This window comes from Coturnix japonica, chromosome 5, assembly GCF_054131305.1.
Source record: "Coturnix japonica strain WE chromosome 5, WE-NBRP24, whole genome shotgun sequence".
Classification (NCBI taxonomy): Eukaryota; Metazoa; Chordata; class Aves; order Galliformes; family Phasianidae; genus Coturnix; species Coturnix japonica.
This window is the reverse complement of record NC_140667.1, coordinates 21,468,018-21,489,521: the sequence shown is the minus strand read 5'-3', so window position 1 is coordinate 21,489,521 and position 21,504 is coordinate 21,468,018. Positions and strand designations below refer to the sequence as shown.

The 21,504-nt window shown below is 40.3% G+C and overlaps 1 protein-coding gene across 2 annotated transcripts in view; it reads right to left on the bottom strand.

Annotated features, from left to right (window-relative positions):
• Nucleotides 1–21,504, bottom strand: part of TTC17 (tetratricopeptide repeat domain 17) — a 45,520-nt gene extending 24,016 nt beyond the window's left edge. For both annotated transcript variants that reach the window (XM_015864473.2, XM_085550233.1), the window contains exons 1-14: nucleotides 21,268–21,504; nucleotides 12,233–12,322; nucleotides 10,632–10,801; nucleotides 9,512–9,623; nucleotides 8,259–8,390; nucleotides 7,500–7,609; nucleotides 7,103–7,247; nucleotides 6,592–6,731; nucleotides 6,191–6,351; nucleotides 5,471–5,583; nucleotides 3,797–3,937; nucleotides 3,318–3,433; nucleotides 2,620–2,794; nucleotides 2,000–2,077 (exon numbers count right to left, since the gene is read on the bottom strand). In XM_015864473.2, coding sequence (XP_015719959.2) covers nucleotides 2,000–2,077; nucleotides 2,620–2,794; nucleotides 3,318–3,433; nucleotides 3,797–3,937; nucleotides 5,471–5,583; nucleotides 6,191–6,351; nucleotides 6,592–6,731; nucleotides 7,103–7,247; nucleotides 7,500–7,609; nucleotides 8,259–8,390; nucleotides 9,512–9,623; nucleotides 10,632–10,801; nucleotides 12,233–12,322; nucleotides 21,268–21,489 — 1,905 coding nt within the window. In that variant the 5' untranslated portion in view covers nucleotides 21,490–21,504. The remainder of the gene's footprint in view (nucleotides 1–1,999; nucleotides 2,078–2,619; nucleotides 2,795–3,317; nucleotides 3,434–3,796; nucleotides 3,938–5,470; nucleotides 5,584–6,190; nucleotides 6,352–6,591; nucleotides 6,732–7,102; nucleotides 7,248–7,499; nucleotides 7,610–8,258; nucleotides 8,391–9,511; nucleotides 9,624–10,631; nucleotides 10,802–12,232; nucleotides 12,323–21,267) is intronic.

Genomic DNA, 21,504 nt, shown 5'->3' with positions numbered 1-21,504 from the left:
CAGAGGTGTTTCAGGGAGACAGAGGTGACTGCTGTCTGGTAAAAACAAAAAAACCTCATCTCTGCACACTGTCTAACAAGGTACACATTACACTTTTCTTTGCTCACAGCTTGAGTTTTATCAGGGCAGAGAAGTTAGCAAACTGATGTAACATATAGTCTGCACTGTAATTTAGCAGAACCTGCTTCTCACACCATTTACTTGTATGACCAACTTACAACATAACCACAAAATCCCTCAAAACACAGAACTGATAAGGGTTAGTTTGCTTCAGGAAGAACATTTGTGAGCCACTTTGGAATCTTAAAATTACAGCAACAAGGGTCTGTGAAAAGATGTTACCAATTTGAAGGTCAAGCACGTTCCAACCACTAGTTAGATGTGCTACCTGATCCTATATCCTATAACAAGATCTTTCATTTAAGGTTTCAGAGCTGTTTTTTCCTAAATTTAGTTCTCTCTGCCTGTTTTATGAATAGATGTCAACATGATATGCATGAGATGCTGCTTAAAGATAGCAAATGACAAGTGAAGGCATGTGTAAGAACAGAGAAAGCATCAAATACACTTTGAATTCCTCCTCCTCTTTGACCTATGGCAGAGGAAACAAACACTCATCCTAGAGGAGAAATAGAATAATTATAAAATCCTGACAAGTATGCACAGCTAAATAAACCAGCTTCTTTCAGACAGAACAGACAGAATGCTTCAGAAACATCAAAGTTCCATTTCAGATCTTGCAATATTTTCAGCACTACACAGTTATGTGTGTTGAAAAAGTTAACTGGCAGAAAAATATTCCAGGTTTTACAGACACCTCACACAGAAGGGCTTTTCCTATGGTTCAGGATGCAAAGGAAAATATCAAAAGGATGTACTGCCTTTTCTCATGAGTACCTTACATAATAATCTGTAATTGTAAGATTACCTAATGCCTCCATTTCGCAATACACATGTATAACATTACTTGCATGTTATTCACATCAAACTCCTTGCTGAACTACTTTCCAAACACAGGTCTTAATGTCCTCTGACTAAATCCCAAGCAAAATTACTAGCATTTTGTCTTTCTCAGTAGAAAGATGCCAGCTGTTGCTCTCCTTCACTAGAAAGTTCATCATTAACAGAATAGGCATGGCATAGTACTGCTCCTGCATCAGCATAAAAATGATCAAGTTCAAACTTTCAGCATGAAGGCAACTAAATACTACAATTAGAAACAAAATATCTATGCACTGCAACAGTTACACTTTAGACATATATAAGACTGTTCTGAACACTGTAACAACAGAAATCAACTCCTACTGCTAATTTGTCTTCTTCCAGGTAAGACAGATGCACATAGTAAACACTACTGATTTAGACTCAAAATGATACATACATACAATGCCTTGACACAATTTATAGAAGATAGTTACTTGGAGAGAGATCAGCTTGACATGTCATAAAGAGCCAACCTCTCATTGCTTCCTGTCAACTGAATAGCAATGACTCTCAAAGGCCCCACGCAAGATGGAGGTGGCATTCTGCAGGGTGTTACACAGATGTACATGCTCTGCCCCAGAGTGCTAATTATCCTGACAGAAAACTGACAGTGGGCTACTTGCCTTTGGAATATGAGGTTGGGGAACTAGTGAGGAGGAGGAAGAGTAAAAGGCAGGCATGCTGGGAGAGGTGGAAGAGGGAGTAGGTGCAAGCTGTTTTGTTCATCTAAACACATGTCTGCCAGGATTAACTAAAACATTGATGCTCAATATCCTGCAGTCACAAAAAGAACAAGTGCCCACAGGGCTATGTGGTATACACTGAGCTAAAGGAAATAGCTGCTTCTCTATACATTTGGACTTTTCTTACAAAGCTGAATTTTCAAGTTATTTTCATCTCACTCACAGGCACAACAAATCTTTACTTCTAAAACAAATCTGACTGTTTTATAAGTACAGAAAGAAGCTTCAAATAAGAATTCCTCATTTATCTTGTGCTACAAATTTTGACTTACCTTCTTCATGGCATGATCAAGAAATGCTTCCATCTTCTCCTGTGTAATGGCTTGACTGTCGATTCGAGAATGCAAGATCTGGACAGCAGAATTTTATTTTTAAAAGTGAAATTTTACAAAATATAGCTATGTTGGTCTTTTAAGTCTCACTTCCGTAAGTATTCCTTTTAGTTTACTAAGTAATTTCTAAATCAATCATTATATATTCACATCACATAAACAGCCAACCTACAAAAAACAATATGAAGGAGTAATCTCACCTTAATGTTACCTATTTGGAAGAATACAAGCGATACTGGAAATCCCAAGATGATGAATCACACCAAGTAACTCTTAGAAGTTTGAAAATAAAGTAGTAATTTTAAATGAACTAACTTCCTTATTTTGTGTGCTTTTGGTCAGCATTTAAGAGAAGTCAGACAATAGTCTTATGCTGAGTGACATGTTCTGCCTTCCTCTAGCACTATTAGAAAGCACTTGATTCCACATTTCCAAAAAAATAAGAAAGAAGGAAAGCAAGCAAGTCATCTTCTAAATACCAGAAATGGTTGATATCCTGAACAAGGCAAAAAAGAGGAAAAACTTAAAACAGATGAGAATCAGACAGATGTTTCTCTTACTTGTCTTGCTTGATCATCTGGCATCTTCGTTTTCAGATCTAGATTACCATCTAGTTCTTTGACGAGTACATAGAGAGATTCGTTGTTACGAGCATCAGTAATGGAAGAACAGTCTGGTACCTGGGTGTCTTCATGCCCAACAGCTTCTCTTGGGATATTTAGGATTGACTGGACTCTAGCAATAAGGAGAACCAAGACGAATCAATAGCTTCCCTACTACTACTGCAGTGCTAAGTGAATAGAACAGTATAACATTATAATGACCTATGAAAGTAGCTATTGCAGCACAGACACTTTTATTTTACCCTATTTAATATTAAGCACTGTTGGCTATTTGACAACTAAGCTGTTTTTCTACCTCTGTCCCAAAAGAATAATCCACGTTCATACTGGATTTAAATCCTCATTCTTTTAGTAATATTGTAGATGCTTCATGTATTCACTTTGTACTAAACAAATCAACAAACAATCACCATGAAATTGGGTCTGTTACAGTTATAGAAATAACAACAGTAAAGGAAAATCGCTCCTTCACTGGGATGGCCAGATGCCAGAAAGAGATCTGAACACACTTGTGCTGTTGAACACAAGTTGCATCCACCCTATCCTGAAAGAAAATGCTCATTAAAACATTAAGTGCCAAAAATTCTAAATATGAAACTAAATTAGAAATATTTAAAAATAAAATTAACACTTGCCTGAATCCCCTGTTTTCTGGGGGCAGAAAATAAGTTGGCAGCTCTTCTGGATCAGGAATTTTGGGGAAAGACTTCATACACTCTGACCGCTGAGGCCAAAGAAGATGCTGTTTGTCCTAAAGGGAAAAGGAATTTTAGAAATTATTTACTCAACATTTTCAATATGTCAGTCAAGAAGCCAATAAGAACACAAGGAATAACCTGGAGGAACAAAAGAGTAGACAGCTTTGAAACTATTATATTCCAAGTTTTTCCAGAACAGCAGCTCAGTTTTCTAGCTGCACTGCTTCACTTGCAGCAGACTTCTAAGGCAGTTGAGAACAACCTTGTCTATGCTTCAAATGACTAGAAACTGGTCCACAGACAATAGAGATGTTCAGCGTGTTAAAGAAATGCTAAGCACAAACAAAGACGAGATGTATGCTTTTGTAACTCCTCTCTGAAGAAGCAAAAGAGCAAAGTCTATTCCATTCACTCACTCTATTGGACTCTACGCTCCACACTGAAACGACGGAACGAGCAACTGGGGAAGACTGCAAGGATTGGCTGTGGCCGCTTTGGTTTGCGTGAAGATCAAAATTCAGAGATGTCATACTTGAAGTGGAAGAGTCTTCACCAAACTAGAAACAAAACAGAATTCCATACAGAAGAGAGATGATATGTTAGTGGTGGAATGTCTGCCCCCGTAACTATGAAGTTAAGCTTCATTAATGAGCTGAAATTTGGGTATTCTTAAAAAAAATAGAAATTTAAACTTGCTCCACTCACACCACATAAAAATACTCACACTGTAAAAAAGTCAATGATGAAAATACAACTGCAAATAAGCAAAAAGTGCTGAAAGATAAAGTAAACATTTCTAGCAGATCATAAACAAAATAAACATATCTACACCACAAATCTCGATAATTCAAGTTGGAGTTACTAAGTCTTATGGCTTCCAAAACCTATCTTGATAACCCGAATAGGAAGAACACCCAAGAAGAAAACAACAATCAAAAATAAATAATCCTGTTTCTAAAACCAGATAACAGGAAACTCCACAACACATTCCACATTACAAAACAAATCAAACAACAGCCTTTATGTGTAGCTCTAACACATTAGTGGGTTAGATTTTGTTCAGGGTTTTCACTGTTAGAACACACCCTGTTTCCAAAGCTCCTCGACATTCCTGTATCAGATTTTCTTAGTGAACTCTCTAGCTGAAGATACACAAAATACCAAGTCTTGTTAAGTCAGGCTAACACCTGATTTTAGGGCTACAAAAGCAGACATTAAGCTGATCACAAAGGAGATCGGCTCTTGCATTTGTTAATTGTGCACTGCAGTTTTTTGCTCCTTCTGGCAGGGATAAAATATTAAACTGGAAGGTGTGAACAAATGTTACATTGTTTGAGTCACACAATAGCATAGTAAACAAAAGAAATTACAAGCCACTTTAAGGCTGTAGAGACAATGAAATATTAAACACAATTCTAAGCTACCTATTGGAATACTGTTTCCATTAAGGAGTAGTTCTCATTCCACAACCCACACGTACACTCAAAAAGAAAATCAAATCCTTAGGAATCTTTGTCTCTTTCCCATCCTCTTCGAAGGGAAGTTAAACATTAGACTCCTGCTAGCATGCCTGAATGTAGTACATTTAAATGAGAGAAAGCTGTAACTCCTCAGAAGTGAGTAATCTTTGTCCTTCATACAAAAAGCAGCTAGCTGTTCTATACAGGGTTACAATGCAAAGGAGACTACAGAAGTGGTCTTGTCTTACAGAAGCTCTTATCTCCCAGAAAAAGAAGACTTTAGAAAAAAATATTAAAATTAAATGTAAATACCTATTTTATTTTTTTTTAATTAAGTAAAACAGAGCCTTACTTAATAGTAAGATTATTAATTAATAAGAGCTTGACATTTCTAAAACTTACTATCAATATTAGCTTGCACTACTACCAAAGTAAATAAGCATTAAATACTTCAAACTCTCAGAAGGGGAGAGGCCACTTCTCACTATAATTCAAAATCCCCAATGGTACGTCCTCCTCTGACGAGCTTCAAAAAACCCAAAAAACTCCACAACCCAAAACCTCCACTACTTTGCTAGTGGGGAAAACAGGACATAACTTCAGACAGTGGTTAACAGTTCACAGACAAACCTGAACATATTCCACATTCTCAAAAATATCTCCACGGTGATAGCGAACAGGCTGGTCCCACTGGCAGTGCAAGCTGTGCTGCTGGTTGCTCAGTCTACAAATCTGATGATTCCCTGCATAGCACAAAGCATGTTATTTTATAATCAAAGTGAGGTTATTGAGAAGATGAGAAGTGTGCAGTAAAAAAAAAGCTCCACTTCTTCCCACATAATTTTTTATTTTTTAAATCCACTCATCAGGAATTCCATCTTGTAAAGACTCAAAAAACACCTATTTTGAGAACACACCATAATCACTGGTTTCAATAAGCAAAACAGAGCACCAACAACTCAGGACCACCAAGGTATCCAAAGTTACATTCTGACATTAATATTAAGGGAGCTATTAAAAAAATATATTAAGGGAGCTATAAAAAATGAAGGGATGGATTCTTTAGTAGAGCTGTTGCAATAGGACAAGGGGAAATGGTTACAAACTTAAAGAGGGCAAAGATTCAGATCAGACAGAAGAAGTTTTTCATAATAAGGGTGGTGAGGCACTAAAGCAGGCTGCCCAGAGAGCACTCCGAGCACCCTAATCTAGGTGTCACTGCTCACTGCAGAGGAGTTGGACTAGATGGCCTTTAAAGGTCCCTTGCAACATGAAAGATTCTATGAGATCAATCTGAATACATGTAATTCTCCATTGCTATAAATAAGCATGAACTCTGAAAAGCTGTACCTAATTGAGCTTCTTTCGCCATTTGGGTCTCATGAATTATGTTCCTCAGGATTTGTTCCTCCTGGATGAGCTTGTATTTGTCTAAAACGTCTTGCTGCCTAAGGTAATGGTCATGCTGCTTCTGATATTCCTTCAATTCATTTAAGGTTCGCTGAAGTGATCTTGAAAATTAGACAGTAGAAAAGATTCACTTTGAATGTTTTTTTTTAAATAACAACTTTTCCCATAATATTGTATATTTTCAGCCTTGTTCTGGGTTACTTAGAGTAATAATTTTATCATGCAGATGAAGAAATTCACAAAGTAAATCACTATTATTCTATTGGAAATATAAAGAATTGCTTCATCAGAACAATAAATTGAGACTGTATGCATAACTGCTACAGTGGTGCTTTAGTTACCTATGCTGAGCTTCCAGTTTTTGCTCTAATTTTTGCTGACATAGTACAGCATGCTTCCTTTTCACAGCTTGCTCAAATCCTGGCTTGGCCTGTAGAGCATGATCGTAACACAGGACCGAGTGGTTGTACTCCCCAAGCATCTAAAAAGAATGATGGAGAGACAAATAAAGAATGAGTTATTATTGTGTAACATTTAATGAACTTTCTCCATTTTTAAATAAGTCCTCAACTCAAAATGTAATCTGCAGTCATGGCTGGCCTGTCTGTAGAAATTAAAGCCACTGTAACTGTTACACTGAGGCTGTATGAAAATTTCCCTTGAATTTATTTCTAAGTACAAACATCTTCAGCAAAGACAAGAGTTCTGGATGAAAATATTTAAATTGAAACATAAACATTAAGCATGTAAAACGTGTAACACAAAAAGCATTGTAAAAGACTAAATCATTACAAGTCAAGCCAGAAAGACTGAACATTGTTTTTCTATAGGTGTTGAAAAGATAATATTTACTGCATATATATTTCCCAGGGTGTAATAGCTGGTAAAGAAGTCACTGTAATCCAGAGCTGCGTGGACCACAATAGCAGCATCCGCAGAGAAGTGAGCTCGGTGCAGAATATTTGCCAAGTTTACCAGTGCAATGTCTTTGTTTTGCCTAGTTAAACAAGAAAGGAAAAAGAAAAAAAGCCATTAAAAGGTCAGACTAGGTAAGGACTGTGCACAAGGACACACTCATTCTTCAGTTATATACTAAATGTGGATTCCGAAGAAAAATCACATTCTTAGTCATATATGATTTAGACATAAGTAACAGTGCTTATTTCTTCCATTCTTAAAGATCCGCTATGAAGTAAGGATAACTAAAAAAGCAATCTGACAAAAATATACCTTCACCAGCAGTTCTCACCTTGAAGAGAAATGAAGGGCACGCATGGCACATTCTACTACTTGGTACGGTTCGTTCTTTATTCGCCAGTAAAATGAAGCCATATTATAAAGTACCCAGGAAGAAGAGTTCTGCAGTAAAGAGAAACACAAGAACTGTACTATCAACTAAGATGAACTAAAAGGTCATTCATGGCTTTAATTACTAAGGGATGGAAAACCAAGCATTAATCTGCTCTAAGTTTTCCCCTTCCTCTGGAAAGCTGGCATTTGGCAATGCCTGTGAACGTTCAGAAAGAATGAATCGGCACATAGATCTGTGAAAGGAACACAACTCCTGCACTTTACACTGGTGAAAGTTCAAAATGAAACAAGCAGTGATGAAGTTTTATGCAACAGCAGCTACACTCTGAGTTGAAACAGAGTTCCTGTATCTTGCACAAAAGTATTTAAAAAAAGCACACGTGATCTTTAAGTACCTTCATTTTTATTTAAAAGCTCTGTTATATCTTAACAGAGCAATGAATGTCGTCTCTCTAGGCCACAAAAGTAAGAGTTATTAAAGATGACAGTATATGTTTACTGGCTTTGCTAATGCTTTATCCTGCCTCTGATTACCTTGCAGAAAATGTTTTTACTCTATCTTTTGTAGCTGAAACATAAAACTAGAATACATGTGAAAGGCTAGCACTGGATGTGACTGTGTGTACTAGGCATATCTAATCCTCTGAACACTTTCCAGCACTCTTTTTCAACATACCGTAAGTTTACAGCTTCATACCTTCATTAACCCATCATAAATACGATGACCTATTTCCTCTATACTTCTTCCCAGCCTCCGTGATAAGTATGTGAAGATTGGATCTTCTTTAGGTAACAAGGGTGCAGAAAGATTAACCCTTTCCTGAACACCCTAAAAGAAAAAAAAAAAAAAAAAGAAGATTAATTTTAGAGAAATCAGCCTGAGAAATATGCATAAGAACACAACTTTCAGGAAAATTTCCAGTTTTACTATTTCACATTCCTATCATCCTTTCATAACAAGATCTCTGTGCCTTTACAAGATACTGTCACCTTTGCCAGATGTATAACGTATATTACTATTGATAAGAAAACACCTAAGCAGTCATTAATATCAATTCCTCCAAAAGCAGCGTTTGCTTGATGAATGCTATAGGACAAACATTAATTTCCAATAGCTTTGTATTACTTGGTAGCCATTGGTGCCACTAGTCACCACTGAAGCACTTAACTCATGTTTGTCAGGTTACACACTATAGAACTGCCCTCTTTTCTTGTTTTTTGAATAGAGAAGGTACCTCCAGATCCAGGGACAGAACTAGAAAACTTTCATTCCTGTTTTCTTCATAAGAAAATACTTGTAGATGAAAAATTATTTTTGAGACTAGTAAGAAAATAAATATAATGAGATGAGTGCTAAAGCTAGGTCTGCATTAGAAAAGCTGCTCATACAACTCTGTTGACCAAAGCAACTTTTGCATCACACTTCAGCTGTGATCATTCTAAAGCAGATGAACTTTGTATTAGCAAAGAGCAATTACCTCCTCCTCTGGGTTAGAGCTTGGCATTCAGATATCTAAGAGACAGTCAACTACGTTATGAAATGTTGACAGCCATGCAAACAACTTTCTGACCCTGAATCTCCATCTAGCTTAATGACCGTGCTCAGCACTCTCTAATTTGCAACTGAAACAATACACAAGACAGAAATATTTAAACACAGACATAAAAACCTGCCATTTTACTGACGAAACGTCACGAAAATAAAATCCTAAGAATATTCTCTATAATAAGACCGGTAGAAACAAGAGACAAGCGTGTACCTGACAGAAGCATTCTCCTATAATCAAATACTTCAATCACAGTAAAATCATGGTTATAAAGAAGACCAAGACAGCCTTCAAAAAACTGTATTACCTTTCAGCCTTGACTCACAGTTGCCCCTACGACGTTACTATTTCTCTTCCAGATAGAGGAAGAAATAAAATAACACACTTCCATTTGCTCGCTTACCCGTAAGTGCTGAAAAGCATGAATGCTGTATGGAAGATCAAGAACTTTTGTACAATCTGGCTGCTGCAAGTCTGGAGGCACTGGAGACTTTGTATCTATATAGTCTTCCGGCCTGAGGACAGAACATAACATAACATAGTGGACTCCAGATCAAGATACCTTACAGTTTAAGAGATACAATGTTTCAATTGGCAGACACAGCACTCTGATTTCACCTACTGTTACAAAAACAGTGCTTCTGCATCCCTTCTGATGCCTGCCCACATTTCAGTTCCCAGGATGCCAACACAACAAGATAATTAATTGCAATCTGCTCTAGAGAAGATATCAACATTTGGACAGTCACCAAATGGCATCACTATCAACCTAGTGTATCACTGGTACAGTTAATGACTGTTGGTGGTATGATTCATGATTTATATGCCAGGCAAATGACCATGCATGCAAACTCAACTGAACATGCCCTGCATCCCTTCCTCCCCCACAAACCGAACACAATCAAACAAGAACAAAAAAGTAGTCACAGGCCCAGATGAAGGTATCTTAGGACAACATTCATATTTTTCCACCTCATGTCCAAAAAAAAAAAACCAACAAACAAACACCAAAACCCAGAAGTACAAAATTGAAACGGTCAGCTCTGATGAAAAAATACAAACAGAGCTGCATGTCAGACTGTCCACAAAGCCTTTATTGGCTAAAGGCATAGGAAAAAAAAATTGACTGCAAGCTTCAACATCTTGGTCTTCCATACAAATTTGAGACAGTTCCCACTACAAAAAGCACGTCTAGCTCAAAAATCCCCAACACTCAAGCAAACGTAACCCCTTTTTGCATGATGCACTTCAGTTTAATTTGCATCTGCTCATATCACACTGACTGGGAGCCTGGGAAATGAGAAGTCTTGGGTAACAGCTAACAACACAGAGTTGGAGAGAAACAGTACCTCCCTTTTGTAACCAGTGATAGATGTTGTTTCATTGTGATTTCATATTAACATAAAATAAAACAACTCATCTAAAGAACAGTCACATGACAGTATTTTTCTTTCTAATTGCAGGAAGAGATTTTTTTTTTCCCACATTCAGTAAAGATCTTAACATATACAACTCCTCATTACCGGATATCTTTGCTCTCTAAGGTGATGTACGTGCCATCATACAGATCTAGGTCCCCCAAGGGCACCTTTGCTTTAATGCAGTCCGGGTCTTCTTTATTATGCCTTTGTTCCAGCCCTGTGTCTCTGTCCTCATTTTCCTCTATGTGAATTTTTTGAGCAACTAACTGTTTCTGTAGGAAACAGAAAAATAGAAATATGCATATTGACAAAAGCAAACTGTAGAGTAGTGAACAATTCAGCTTTTTCCTTAAATCAAAGTCAATTTGAAGGATATGTAAAAAGTTCTATTTAGATAAAAAACAAGTACTTTCAAGAGAGACAATACAACTTAAACAGGCCTTTATTTTTCCTGCTATACCTAGAAAGAAGGCTTACAGCATTTCAAATTCATTGTTGCCCATTCAGAAAATGAAGTAGTGGTTAAAAACATGTGAGTTTTGTCATATTTGAACCCTTCTCTTACACTTCAGGAGCTCACAAAATTAGCACCAGACTGCAAACAAAATGAACTCTTAAGCAGTCAATATGTAAAGAATAACTGAGGCAACAGGCCAAAAAGAATAGCAGAGAATAACTGTGTGTTAGTCATACAAATCCGCAACCCACGTCCTGAACAACCTACAGTAATTTTTTCATCTACAGCAAAAATACCCCATGACCCAAAGATGAGAATATCTCAGTAAGAAAGACTGGCTGAATGCAGTCTCATATGGGGCAGTCCCACTTTTTCTTGTTGTTGTTGTTGTTCCTGTATCTCTGTTCCATTTGCCTAAGGTTATCTCAGGTGCTCATTTAACTTCTTAGCTAGTTACTCTCATCTGACAAAATGAAAGCTGGCACAAGAGAAAGAGGAGTGAATGCATATCAAAAAGGAAGTCTGAGAGCTACTAGCTTTAGGCATTTAAGATTTAGTCCCCATGAAAGTTATCAGTTTAAAGCTCACTGGAGCTCTTTTCAGAAGAGTGTTTTCAAAACCCACTTCAACAATAATCAGGCAGCACTTCTGTGACGTGCATGTGATAGAGTGCAGGTTGCTACAAGAAGCTGTGGAGTGTCCTCCTTGGAGACATTCAGAAGCCACCTGGGCACCCTGCTTTCGCTGGCTCTGAATTGGACCAGCTGTCCAGAAGTCTCTGCCAACCCCAGCCACTCTGAAGGTCTGTAATAAAGGGGCTTTAATTAAAACAGTGGTGACCTGCTCTCTCACACGTCCTAGACAGAGCAGTGAAAATGGCTTGACCGGCTCAGAGAGGCGTGCAGGGAAATTTGCAGCCTACTGTGTGTGTACTCTCATTGCCTACAGGATGCACTCTCAGTAGCTGCTATAACAAATCTAAGACAACACTTCCATAAAAAGTTCTGGAATACAGTAGCCAGCAACAAAATCACAATCAAAAATGTAGATGCAATTGAGGACAATGAAAACCAATTCAGCAAACCTGAGCCACAAAAATCCTGAAATCTGAAGAATTGTTTATCCATTTGTTGGAGTTGAGCTGATAATGACTTCTGATCCTTGTCTACATCTATCACTAACACCATTACCAAAAAAAAATATAATCTTATCTTAAGGAATGTTAGTGGTTAATGTTATGCTTTACCTCCAGTTCTTTGAGGTAGTTAACTGTTGTTTCTTGTCTCATTAATATTACCAAATCATGTGGGTTCCTCAAGTTCATTGGTGAATCCACCTGCAAGACAATTCGACAGTCCAAGTAAGACATTCTCCAAAGAGTGATTTTAAAAGATAAGAAGCTATGCTCATTCAGCTACAGTTTGTCATTTCAGGGGTTTTTTGCTCACTTACTATTCACGATCCGCCTGGATTTTTAAGCTATCTGCTCAATTGCTTTGTGCTTTGAGAATCCAATTCAACCCATGCGTTATTTCCAAATCTATTCTAGTTTATTCAAGTGCACAAATTCTAAGCACAAGAGGCAAGTGAAACCCTCACACAATAACATCACTATGAGTACTTACCGCTGAAGTACTTGGTAACCTTAAACAGCAATTGCAAAAATCTATTTTCTCTTACAGCTTTAAAATTCCTCCATCAAGTCTCTCAATGGGTAAAATGTACTTCAGATTCAAGTCAACTCCTCTGTACAACCAATTTAACACAGCGGCCTAGCACTAAGTCTTTCAAGGATCTACTGCATTCAGGATTAAGGAGTAAATGAACAAAATCAAAAGGTAATCAGACAAAGATTGAAAACTCTATTAGAGAAGACGGTGCCACAGCTTCCACAGCCACACTCAGGAACTGGCAGCTCAATAAAGTGCAACGTTATGGATAAGTCACAGATGAGAGTGGCTATATGCTGACTTCTACTGATCCCTAAATGGTTTCTGTAAGATGCAGCTCTTCATGCCGAGGCTGAAATATCCCAGCCCTGTCCCCTTGCCAAGCCAATGCTAGCGCTTGACTGGCCAGGGAAAAAGTCCCAAGAGCAGCAAAGATACTCTGTGGGTCTCACCACAGCCTTTCAGTCCTGTTTCCCCCACTCTGTCACCGCAATAACAGTTAATCCCTTGTGTCATCTCTGGAGCTCATTAGTTCAATAGGACATCACCTGTTGTTGGCTGCTTCATCTGAACTATTAAAATTAGCTTAAGGAAGACTGAATGAATATGTGACCAAAAGGAAATGGACAGGAACAAGTGATGACAGGACCAGAAGAAGGCAGGTGAGGACAGCAAGAATTCCAATTTTTAACACGTTTTTGAATGTTGATGAGTTCATCCCATTTCATGGAGTTGTACCTTAGGCTGTAAAGGCAGACCATCCACAGAAAGGCATCCATGGGTCTGCTCAGCTTCCATTCAAGCTTCCAGAAAACGGAACCAGCTACTGCATGAAGACATACACACTGCCTGCGTGTCAACACTGACACCTCCCCTACAAGGGCCACCCATCACTTTTGGCCATAATCTGTTCCTAGTGTTTCATTTGTTGAAGTAATAGGAACGTTCTGTGCCAGAAGAGATTGCTTTTTGTTGACTATATGTGGTCTATCTGAATTTGGGTGGAAAAGCCTACCACAGACACATATCCTCTAAGCAAAGAGAAGCGTTTGCCTGTGTTCCCCCTAACTCAAAAACAAAACAATCTATACAATGTTAGTTTTGGCTCAATTTGGCTAAATATTCCTTTTCAAATCAAAAGATGAACTGCTTCTCTTAGCATTCTGGAGGAGCATTTTGGAGGGTGGCTCCACAGTCCAGAGATTCAGGCATGCCCCATCTTCCCTGGTGAATTAATGCTTCCATCATTAGACAAAGTAATAATTGATACCAGTTAGATTTTACACTATGAATATGGAAAGTATGGATTTCACTGTTGCCAACAAAGGATAATAGATTATCCACAATGATCCTAGAAGCATGGAAAATACTCTATCTAAAAAACCCAACAACGCTGTCAGCTGAATTACTAAATTCCACAGCACTTTGCCTGCAGCTGTATTTCTTATTTCCTCCTATGGGCTCCACCTCACCTTGAGCAGGTTGCTCGTAAAATTGAGTTCTGTGTTGACTGAAGAACTAGTTCATACCTCACCTGCTAGAGGAACTACTGTGATACATCCAAGCAAATGAACTATGGCTTTGCAAAGAAAATGAAGTTACACCTTAAAGTATTAAGTACCTAAATCCACATCGCAAAACAGGAGGGCTGTTCCTGCCTACTGAAGGCTGCTTTCATGATACTTTACAGTTACCAAGAGCAAAAAACAAGCTCTGACTTCAGTGACTAACTGCTCCTAGGGAGCGACTGTTTGCAGAACATTATACAGAAATCACCATTTAAAAACCTCATTAAGAAAGCTGAATGATCTCAGGTGATAGTTCATTCAAGAGAACGATATTGAGAAATGGCTGCCATTCAGTTTTTGACAAAACAATCATATAAGAGTTAGTTCTGAGATTAGGGTGTGAGTATTTGGGGTGGTACAGTACCAGCCCTGCATGCACAGGTTGACAGAAAAGAACTGACAGGTGCCACAACTGTGAGCGGTTCCACATTTCTATCAAATGATACCTGGCAGCAGAAACAAAAGCATCCAAACAGCAACATCCTTGACCTCACTCAAAAGTTATCTCACCCACCAGGAAATGCTATCAAGTTTAGCAGCATAAGCAGCACCTAAGATGTTTTTATTCAGTCTTCAGGTTTTTGCTTCCAGATCTAACCTCAGTTTGTCATCTGTAAACGTGGACTTCTAATGATAGCAAAAGATATCAACATAGTAGAAAATTATTATTAGGAAATAACATTAGCAGCTATTATCTTCTTAAGACCAATGCAGTGTCAGAAGAAAAAGCTCTAAAACCAAAACCTCAGAAATCCACCTAATCTTGCATTCATATTTCACCATTTTTGAGAATGGAATGTCAAGATTCCCACTGTAAGAAATTATAGGAGACTCACAATTGGCTCCCAGAAATAAAACTCCATTTAGACCCAATCATTTTTGAAGAACGACCTGAATGGGAAAAATTTAAGCAGCAACATCAGACAATACCAGGTTTGCAAAGGAAACTCCAGCACATACAAGTGCTCAAACCATCCTGTTAGCTCATAAAACTGATTGAATGCAATCTATGGAAGTGCATGCAATTGATAGTTGGGACTAAATTATCTTGCAGGTCTTTTCCAGCCCTTGGGTTCTGTGTGACTCTATGTACCAATACTTTTCTTCAGTTTACATGTTTACATTACGAAAGCATTATAAGGTTTTAACTGAGGAAATACAAGGCATTCAGATCTACAAGGGAATGCCATAAAACACAAAGAAAAGCAGATTCTTAATGGAAAACTACAAAAGAGATCCTGCCTACTAATCAGAAAAATAACATCAGCCTGGAGGATGATGGTTCTCATGCTTAAGAATGTCAGTGAAGTTGAAGTGCCGATCCCTGACCTGCTTTGGTCAATACAAAAAAAAATCAACCTGGTGCCCGGTGGAGAAATCCTCCCTTTTGTTAGTAGCTGTAATCTTCTAGCTCCACTGTGAGACAGCTCACTCAGTTCAGCTAAGTAATTGAAGAGGACTGCTCCATTGGTTGCCAGACCAAGGTGGCCTCAGCAGGCACCTCATCGCTGCCCATTCACCTCACAGAAGCAAGGCTCAGGAGCTGCCCTGAACATACACTCCGCTCAGATCCAGCCAAGAACATTATCAGGACTTGGAGGAGATGAGGATGTTACCATTCACTCAAATAGCACTGGAAATGTTAGCTTTGCCTTTATGCAATATGGACAGCATCACCCCTTCAATGTCTGCACCTTACGCATCCTCTCATCTCAACATGGCAAACAGCAAAACCACAGGCGGATACTGAGATTTAGCTCATCTCCTGCAAAGCTCCCTAGAATGCTCTTTCAGGCAGAAACAAAGCGGAAGCCAACTTGCAGAACACCTCAGGTTAGCAGGGACTTCTAAGCCAGGAATGATGCTCGATCCAATTATTTATTTTTAGCCTGGCTGGTGGCAGAGCACTGCGTTCATTTACTCCTCCTCTGAAGTGCTGAAACGATGACATTGAAGATGAACTGCTTGAAATGTTAGAATCTGACTTTGAGTCAAGCATAGTAAACAGGAGAAAAATAGCGCTGAAAAGCCTTCCTTGGAACTCTAATGAATGTTACAGCTACGCTGCAGAAAGCTTGCCAGGAAACCACTTCTAAAATAAGTGTTCGCTGTTCAACTTTGCCCAAAGGTGAAAGTTTCTCTATAAAGCACAGTACAGGTTTATTCACTGTCACAAAGTATAACTGGAACCTGATTTGGCAAGACACACTGAATCTGTACAACAAAAAAAAAGACAGGGGAGTTGAATCAAACCCTCAAGCTCTAGAGAGCCTGCTACATTACCTGCACGTATCAAAGACCCTGAACACTTGGGTTTGTATGGCCAAACCTTCCAGCACATTTTCTTTCCTTACAGTCCAGTTATATTACACCGGGAGCTAAATTCTTTAAAACAAGAGTAGGCGAATGCCTCCATCAACTATTGTTAGGCAATATTTTCTTTTCTTCTTAAAAATAATGCAGAAATTCCACTGTTAATTGAAGTACAGGAGTGTCGAAATCAGAACAGCTGTGCACATCCTAAAAGCAGACAATGATCGGAAGAAGCTGGAAAAGGCACCTTATTCGCCTGTGATGCACAGCAAAATGGGCTCCTCGTCTTATAGACCATAAATAATGAAGCTTTTGTCACTTTACTTGCAAAATAAAAGCAGTTCCTGCTCAAACAGACTAGAACTCCTTGTGGCCTCAAGGAAAAGAGAAGGATATTAAAAACTTGCCTTTTGTTCTGAATAGCTGACTGGAATCACCTTGTCAGTCTGTCCTACAGTTACCTATAGCTGGTGCAAAATAGGATGAGAGGCCAGTATGCAAAGTGTGAGGCTACAGAAGAAACAATACCAGCAGAAGCAGTGCTGTGTAGAAAGATGAAGTCAGACAGAGAAGGATCCCATGCCTACAGCCAGGAAAAAGATGGACCTCATGAGCAGAGCCCCCTCAAGTATTTAGCGAGGGTCTAAGTGAAAGAAATGCTTCTGGCACAAGCTCTCACATCCTCTGGCTCGCACAGCGCATCTATGCTGAGGGCTGCACTCCAGCGGTGCACCCAGGCTGCTTGCCATGTTCTCCACTTCACCTGCAGATCTTTCACATCTGAGCTGACAGCATCAAAGCTACTTGTGATGCATCACTGCTCCACAGAGTAAAAACTTGCTGCTCTGCATGGAATTCAGGTGCAGTTCCTATTGAGGGGTTTTATTCCCAGCACAGGACAGGCCAAAGCCTTGTACCTCCATGCTGGTCACCAGTTCATCTCTTAAACTTCAAAATCTACAACTGCACATAAAAAGCAAAATGACTTTCTGCCAACTCAGAGACCTTGCCAGAGCCTTTCTACTCCTGGCAACGCTTCCTCAGCCTTGTGCTGAGATCCTGCCTAGGATCTCAGAATTAACACGAGGGCCACATGAGGGCAGTTCTTCCAGTCCCCCCACAAGATGATGGGCTGCAGCTGTCTCCACCGAGCCCAAACCCGGTATCTGCAAGGACCCACTTCAGCTCAGACACATCTTTGGTACACGGCAGCAGCAATTCTGCACCAATAGACTGCTGGAACTGCTTACAGAATTGTATTTAATTCATTCTCCTTGTGCCACGTTTCTCCATTATCTGGAAGGACACCTGTACTTCAGTAGGGTAGCCAGCTTTCCTGCTACCAGACAAGCACAACGTAGAACAGGTTATATGTATTAGTCTGAACTTTATACTGGAAGTTGTGAAATGAAAAGGTTCATAAACATGCACACTGTGCAGATATCATCTCAATAAATTGATATAATTACTCTGTACCCAGCTCTGTGGGAAGACACACCTGAAGGACTCAGACCAAAAAGAGAATAAGAACTGAGTAAGATGTATTTGACCTGAAAACGGCTCCTAGAACAAAAGACAGAGCTTGATGGCTTTCACTTGATGGCTTTCACTTGATGGCTTAGTGAGACAACAGAATGTTACATGCACTGCTGAGAATTTACTTGCTTTATCATACAGAAATGATCACCAGAAACTGGAACAGCAGTGCCCACTTAGCAAACACTCCCATTTATTACATGGGATCTTGCTGATACACTGCCAGCTGTTAGGTTTGTCATAGCTCTGCCACCTGCCTGGCTGTTATATCTCCAGGAGTTCCAGAAGAAACGGCAGTCAGGGTGCTGTTAGCTATCTTATACCACAGGAACATCAATCACACTTGAACACAGTCTCACATTAAAGTCCTATACACTTGCTACACTATGAGAAAACAACTAATGGAGATTTTAAGGTAATAATATTTTTAAATTATTCCCTCAGATTCAGACTGTCTCAGGTCAGGATCTGCAGCCTTTCCACTCCTAAGCCACAGTGCACTTTGGTAACAAGGCTGCAGAGAACCTCATTTCACTGGTGCTTCTCTGGATTTCCACAGCTAGTAAACCACCCCACAGGATGAATGCCTGGATCTGACTAACACTCAACCTTAATTATTTGGGCTTCATTCAGACAAGTAGTCCAAGCAAAGATTAAACGCTCTGTTCCCAAGAAGTTAACGATCCAATGCATTTCAGACTCTGAGAAAGCTAACACTCCTACTAAAGCTAACAATATAAATACTAAGTAATGCCACAACTGTTTGTCACCAGACAGCACTGGGCACTTCCAGTGTGAGGCTGCTGTGCTCAGCAGTGCGAAGTCCAGTGGTGGCCAGTCATCAGCACTGTCCTTTAGGGATCGATCCTGGGGCCAGCACTGTTTAATGTCTTCATAAACCGGGGACATCCAAACCTCAGCAAGCTTAGTGCCCTCTGCAAACATAGGTGGCAGAGCAGAGGGAAGGGCTGCAGCAAGCAACACAGCTGGAGAAGCCATGGTGCAGATCAGAGAAGGCAAGAGCAAACACAGCACCCGGTGTGGGACAACTCCTGCAGCAGGAAAGGCTGACCAAATGGAAATGGCATTGCAGAAATGGACATGTGGGTTCTGCTAGGGGAAAAACTTATGATGAGTCAGCAGCACGTGCTTGTGCAGCAAAGAAGGTCAGCTGCATGCTAGGTTGTAAACTGTAGCCAGCAGGGCAAGGAAAGTGAAGCACTTGTGAGAGTGCACCAGCTTTCATGGCGTGGTACTGTACACTGACACATCTGAACAAGCCCCACAAAATTCACACACAGAGGCCATGTGGAAAGGATGAGAATCAGGCTCAGCCTCAAGGAGACAATCAAAGGGAGATGCTGCTCCTATGCCTCCAGCTTCCTCATGAGAGGGTGCAGAGAAGATTGAGCAAAAGAATACTTTGAAGGGAAGTTTTAAGTTTATGTTATGTTAAAAGGACTTATGTCTTTGTTTTAAGAACTCAGTTATTTTGGAATACTATGCTTCCATCAACGAAGCCATAATAAATGTTACAAATCACCCCGTTACCAGTGAATGGAAGAGGTCATCTACTGTGGTTCAACATTTAGCAGCAATACACATGCATACACAGCAGCAAAATATGTATTTTTCTGTGTATATGTATATACACACACACACAAAATATAAGCTCACTCTAGAAAAATGTCCACATTTCTTATGTTCCAACACACAAATAAAAGGAAAAAGCAGAGGTCCGAGGTACTCTGTAGGGTGGCAATACCAATAGACACAAAGTTAATGTCCACTTTCTCAAGAGCCAGAGAGAGAAAATAGCTAACAGATACTGAAGTACATCCTATTATAAGTAACTCACTGTAAAATAAGCACCACTTCATGGAAAAGCACTGCATCCCAGCTGCTGAGGAATGCAGCTTCTCATACCCTAAGTATGCTGTATTCATTATTTGTGCTTCCTTACAGGTAATGGGTGAATTCATTTGGATGGTACAGGTTAAAAAAAAAAAAAGTTAACACGTTCAACAGACATTATTTTATCACATCAATTTAATTTTTAAGTAGCTGACAAAAGGAACACGGGAACGCCACTAGTTAGAAGACTAATGTAATTAAATAGCTTACAGCACAGCAGTGGTACAGTGGAAGCTTCTAAATGCATCCATCATTTACGCAACATCATAAAAAGACACTTCTTAAAAGCAGTGCTGGATTTAGCTAATTAGATTTTCCCATCATTTTAGCTAATTAGATTTTTTTCAAGTCACAGCTGCTTTTCATGCAATAATCAAAATCAACACTTCACCCAGAGTTGATAATATACAATTAATATACACACATACGGATGCTTCCAGCCCATTAGCGCATACTTTCATCATTTCCCCACTGAAGAAAATAGGAAAAGGAGGAGAAATAACACTGTGAGTGTTGTCATTCATTAGCTTATGATTAAGTGAGGTTAGAGTGCTGGGATCCATGCAGGCAGTCCATAAGGCACTGCCTAAGGCTCCTCCAGGCAGCCAGCTCCACCTGCCTCAGGACTACAAACACGCACAGGAGAGCCCAGCAAAAGCCTCTCAGAAGAAAAGCAATGCTAACAGACTCTCATTACTCCACACTGTTCTATAGTTGATAAAAAATAACGGAGGCACAGCTTTCTGCAATGCTTGTCTCCCACTCCAGTTAAGGACAGCTGCGGTAGCAATGTTTACAACTAAGGCACATCAGACACCACAACAGATAATGAGAGCAGAGCCCGTACGACACAACTCCAACGTGAAACCCAAACATTCTCAGCGCACGAGTGATACAGCCCAGCACCGAAACAAACCACGCTCTGAACTCCCACAAGAGCTGAACGAGGCCAGAGTGCAGCCCTGCAGCCAGTTCAACGTTTTATTTCCAGAAGAAACGGAAAGCAGGCGGGGCGGGGCGGCGGAGTTCGAAATCGCACACTCATTCAGAATCCCGACCGCACCGATCGCTTCCAAAGAGCCGCTCCCAGAACTAACGGGGCTCGGAGGACGGCAACGGCCGTGCGGCAAAGGGCAGTACGGCAACTGCCGGCCCCAGAGCCCCCGCTGCTCGCCCCGCTGCGGGAAGCCCGGCAGGGGCTGAGGCTGCGATGAAGGGCGGCGCGGGCAGGAGCTCCCCCACCGCCGCGGCTCCCGGCAGCCCCCCGCTCCCGGCCTCACCTGCTGCTGGATCTTCCCGTCCTCCGTGACCACCCAGTGCGTGGTGGCGGCGGCGGGCCTCGTCCCCGAGGCCAACAACGAGCACAAGCCTAGCGCCCAGCCTGAGAACACCCAAGCCCGTCCCAGCCCGCCCCACCCGGACGCCGCCGCCGCCGCCGCCGCCGCCATCTTCCCCAATCCCAGCCTGCCACCACCCGGAAGCGGAAACGCCCGCTCCGCCATTTTGGGAGGTGGGCT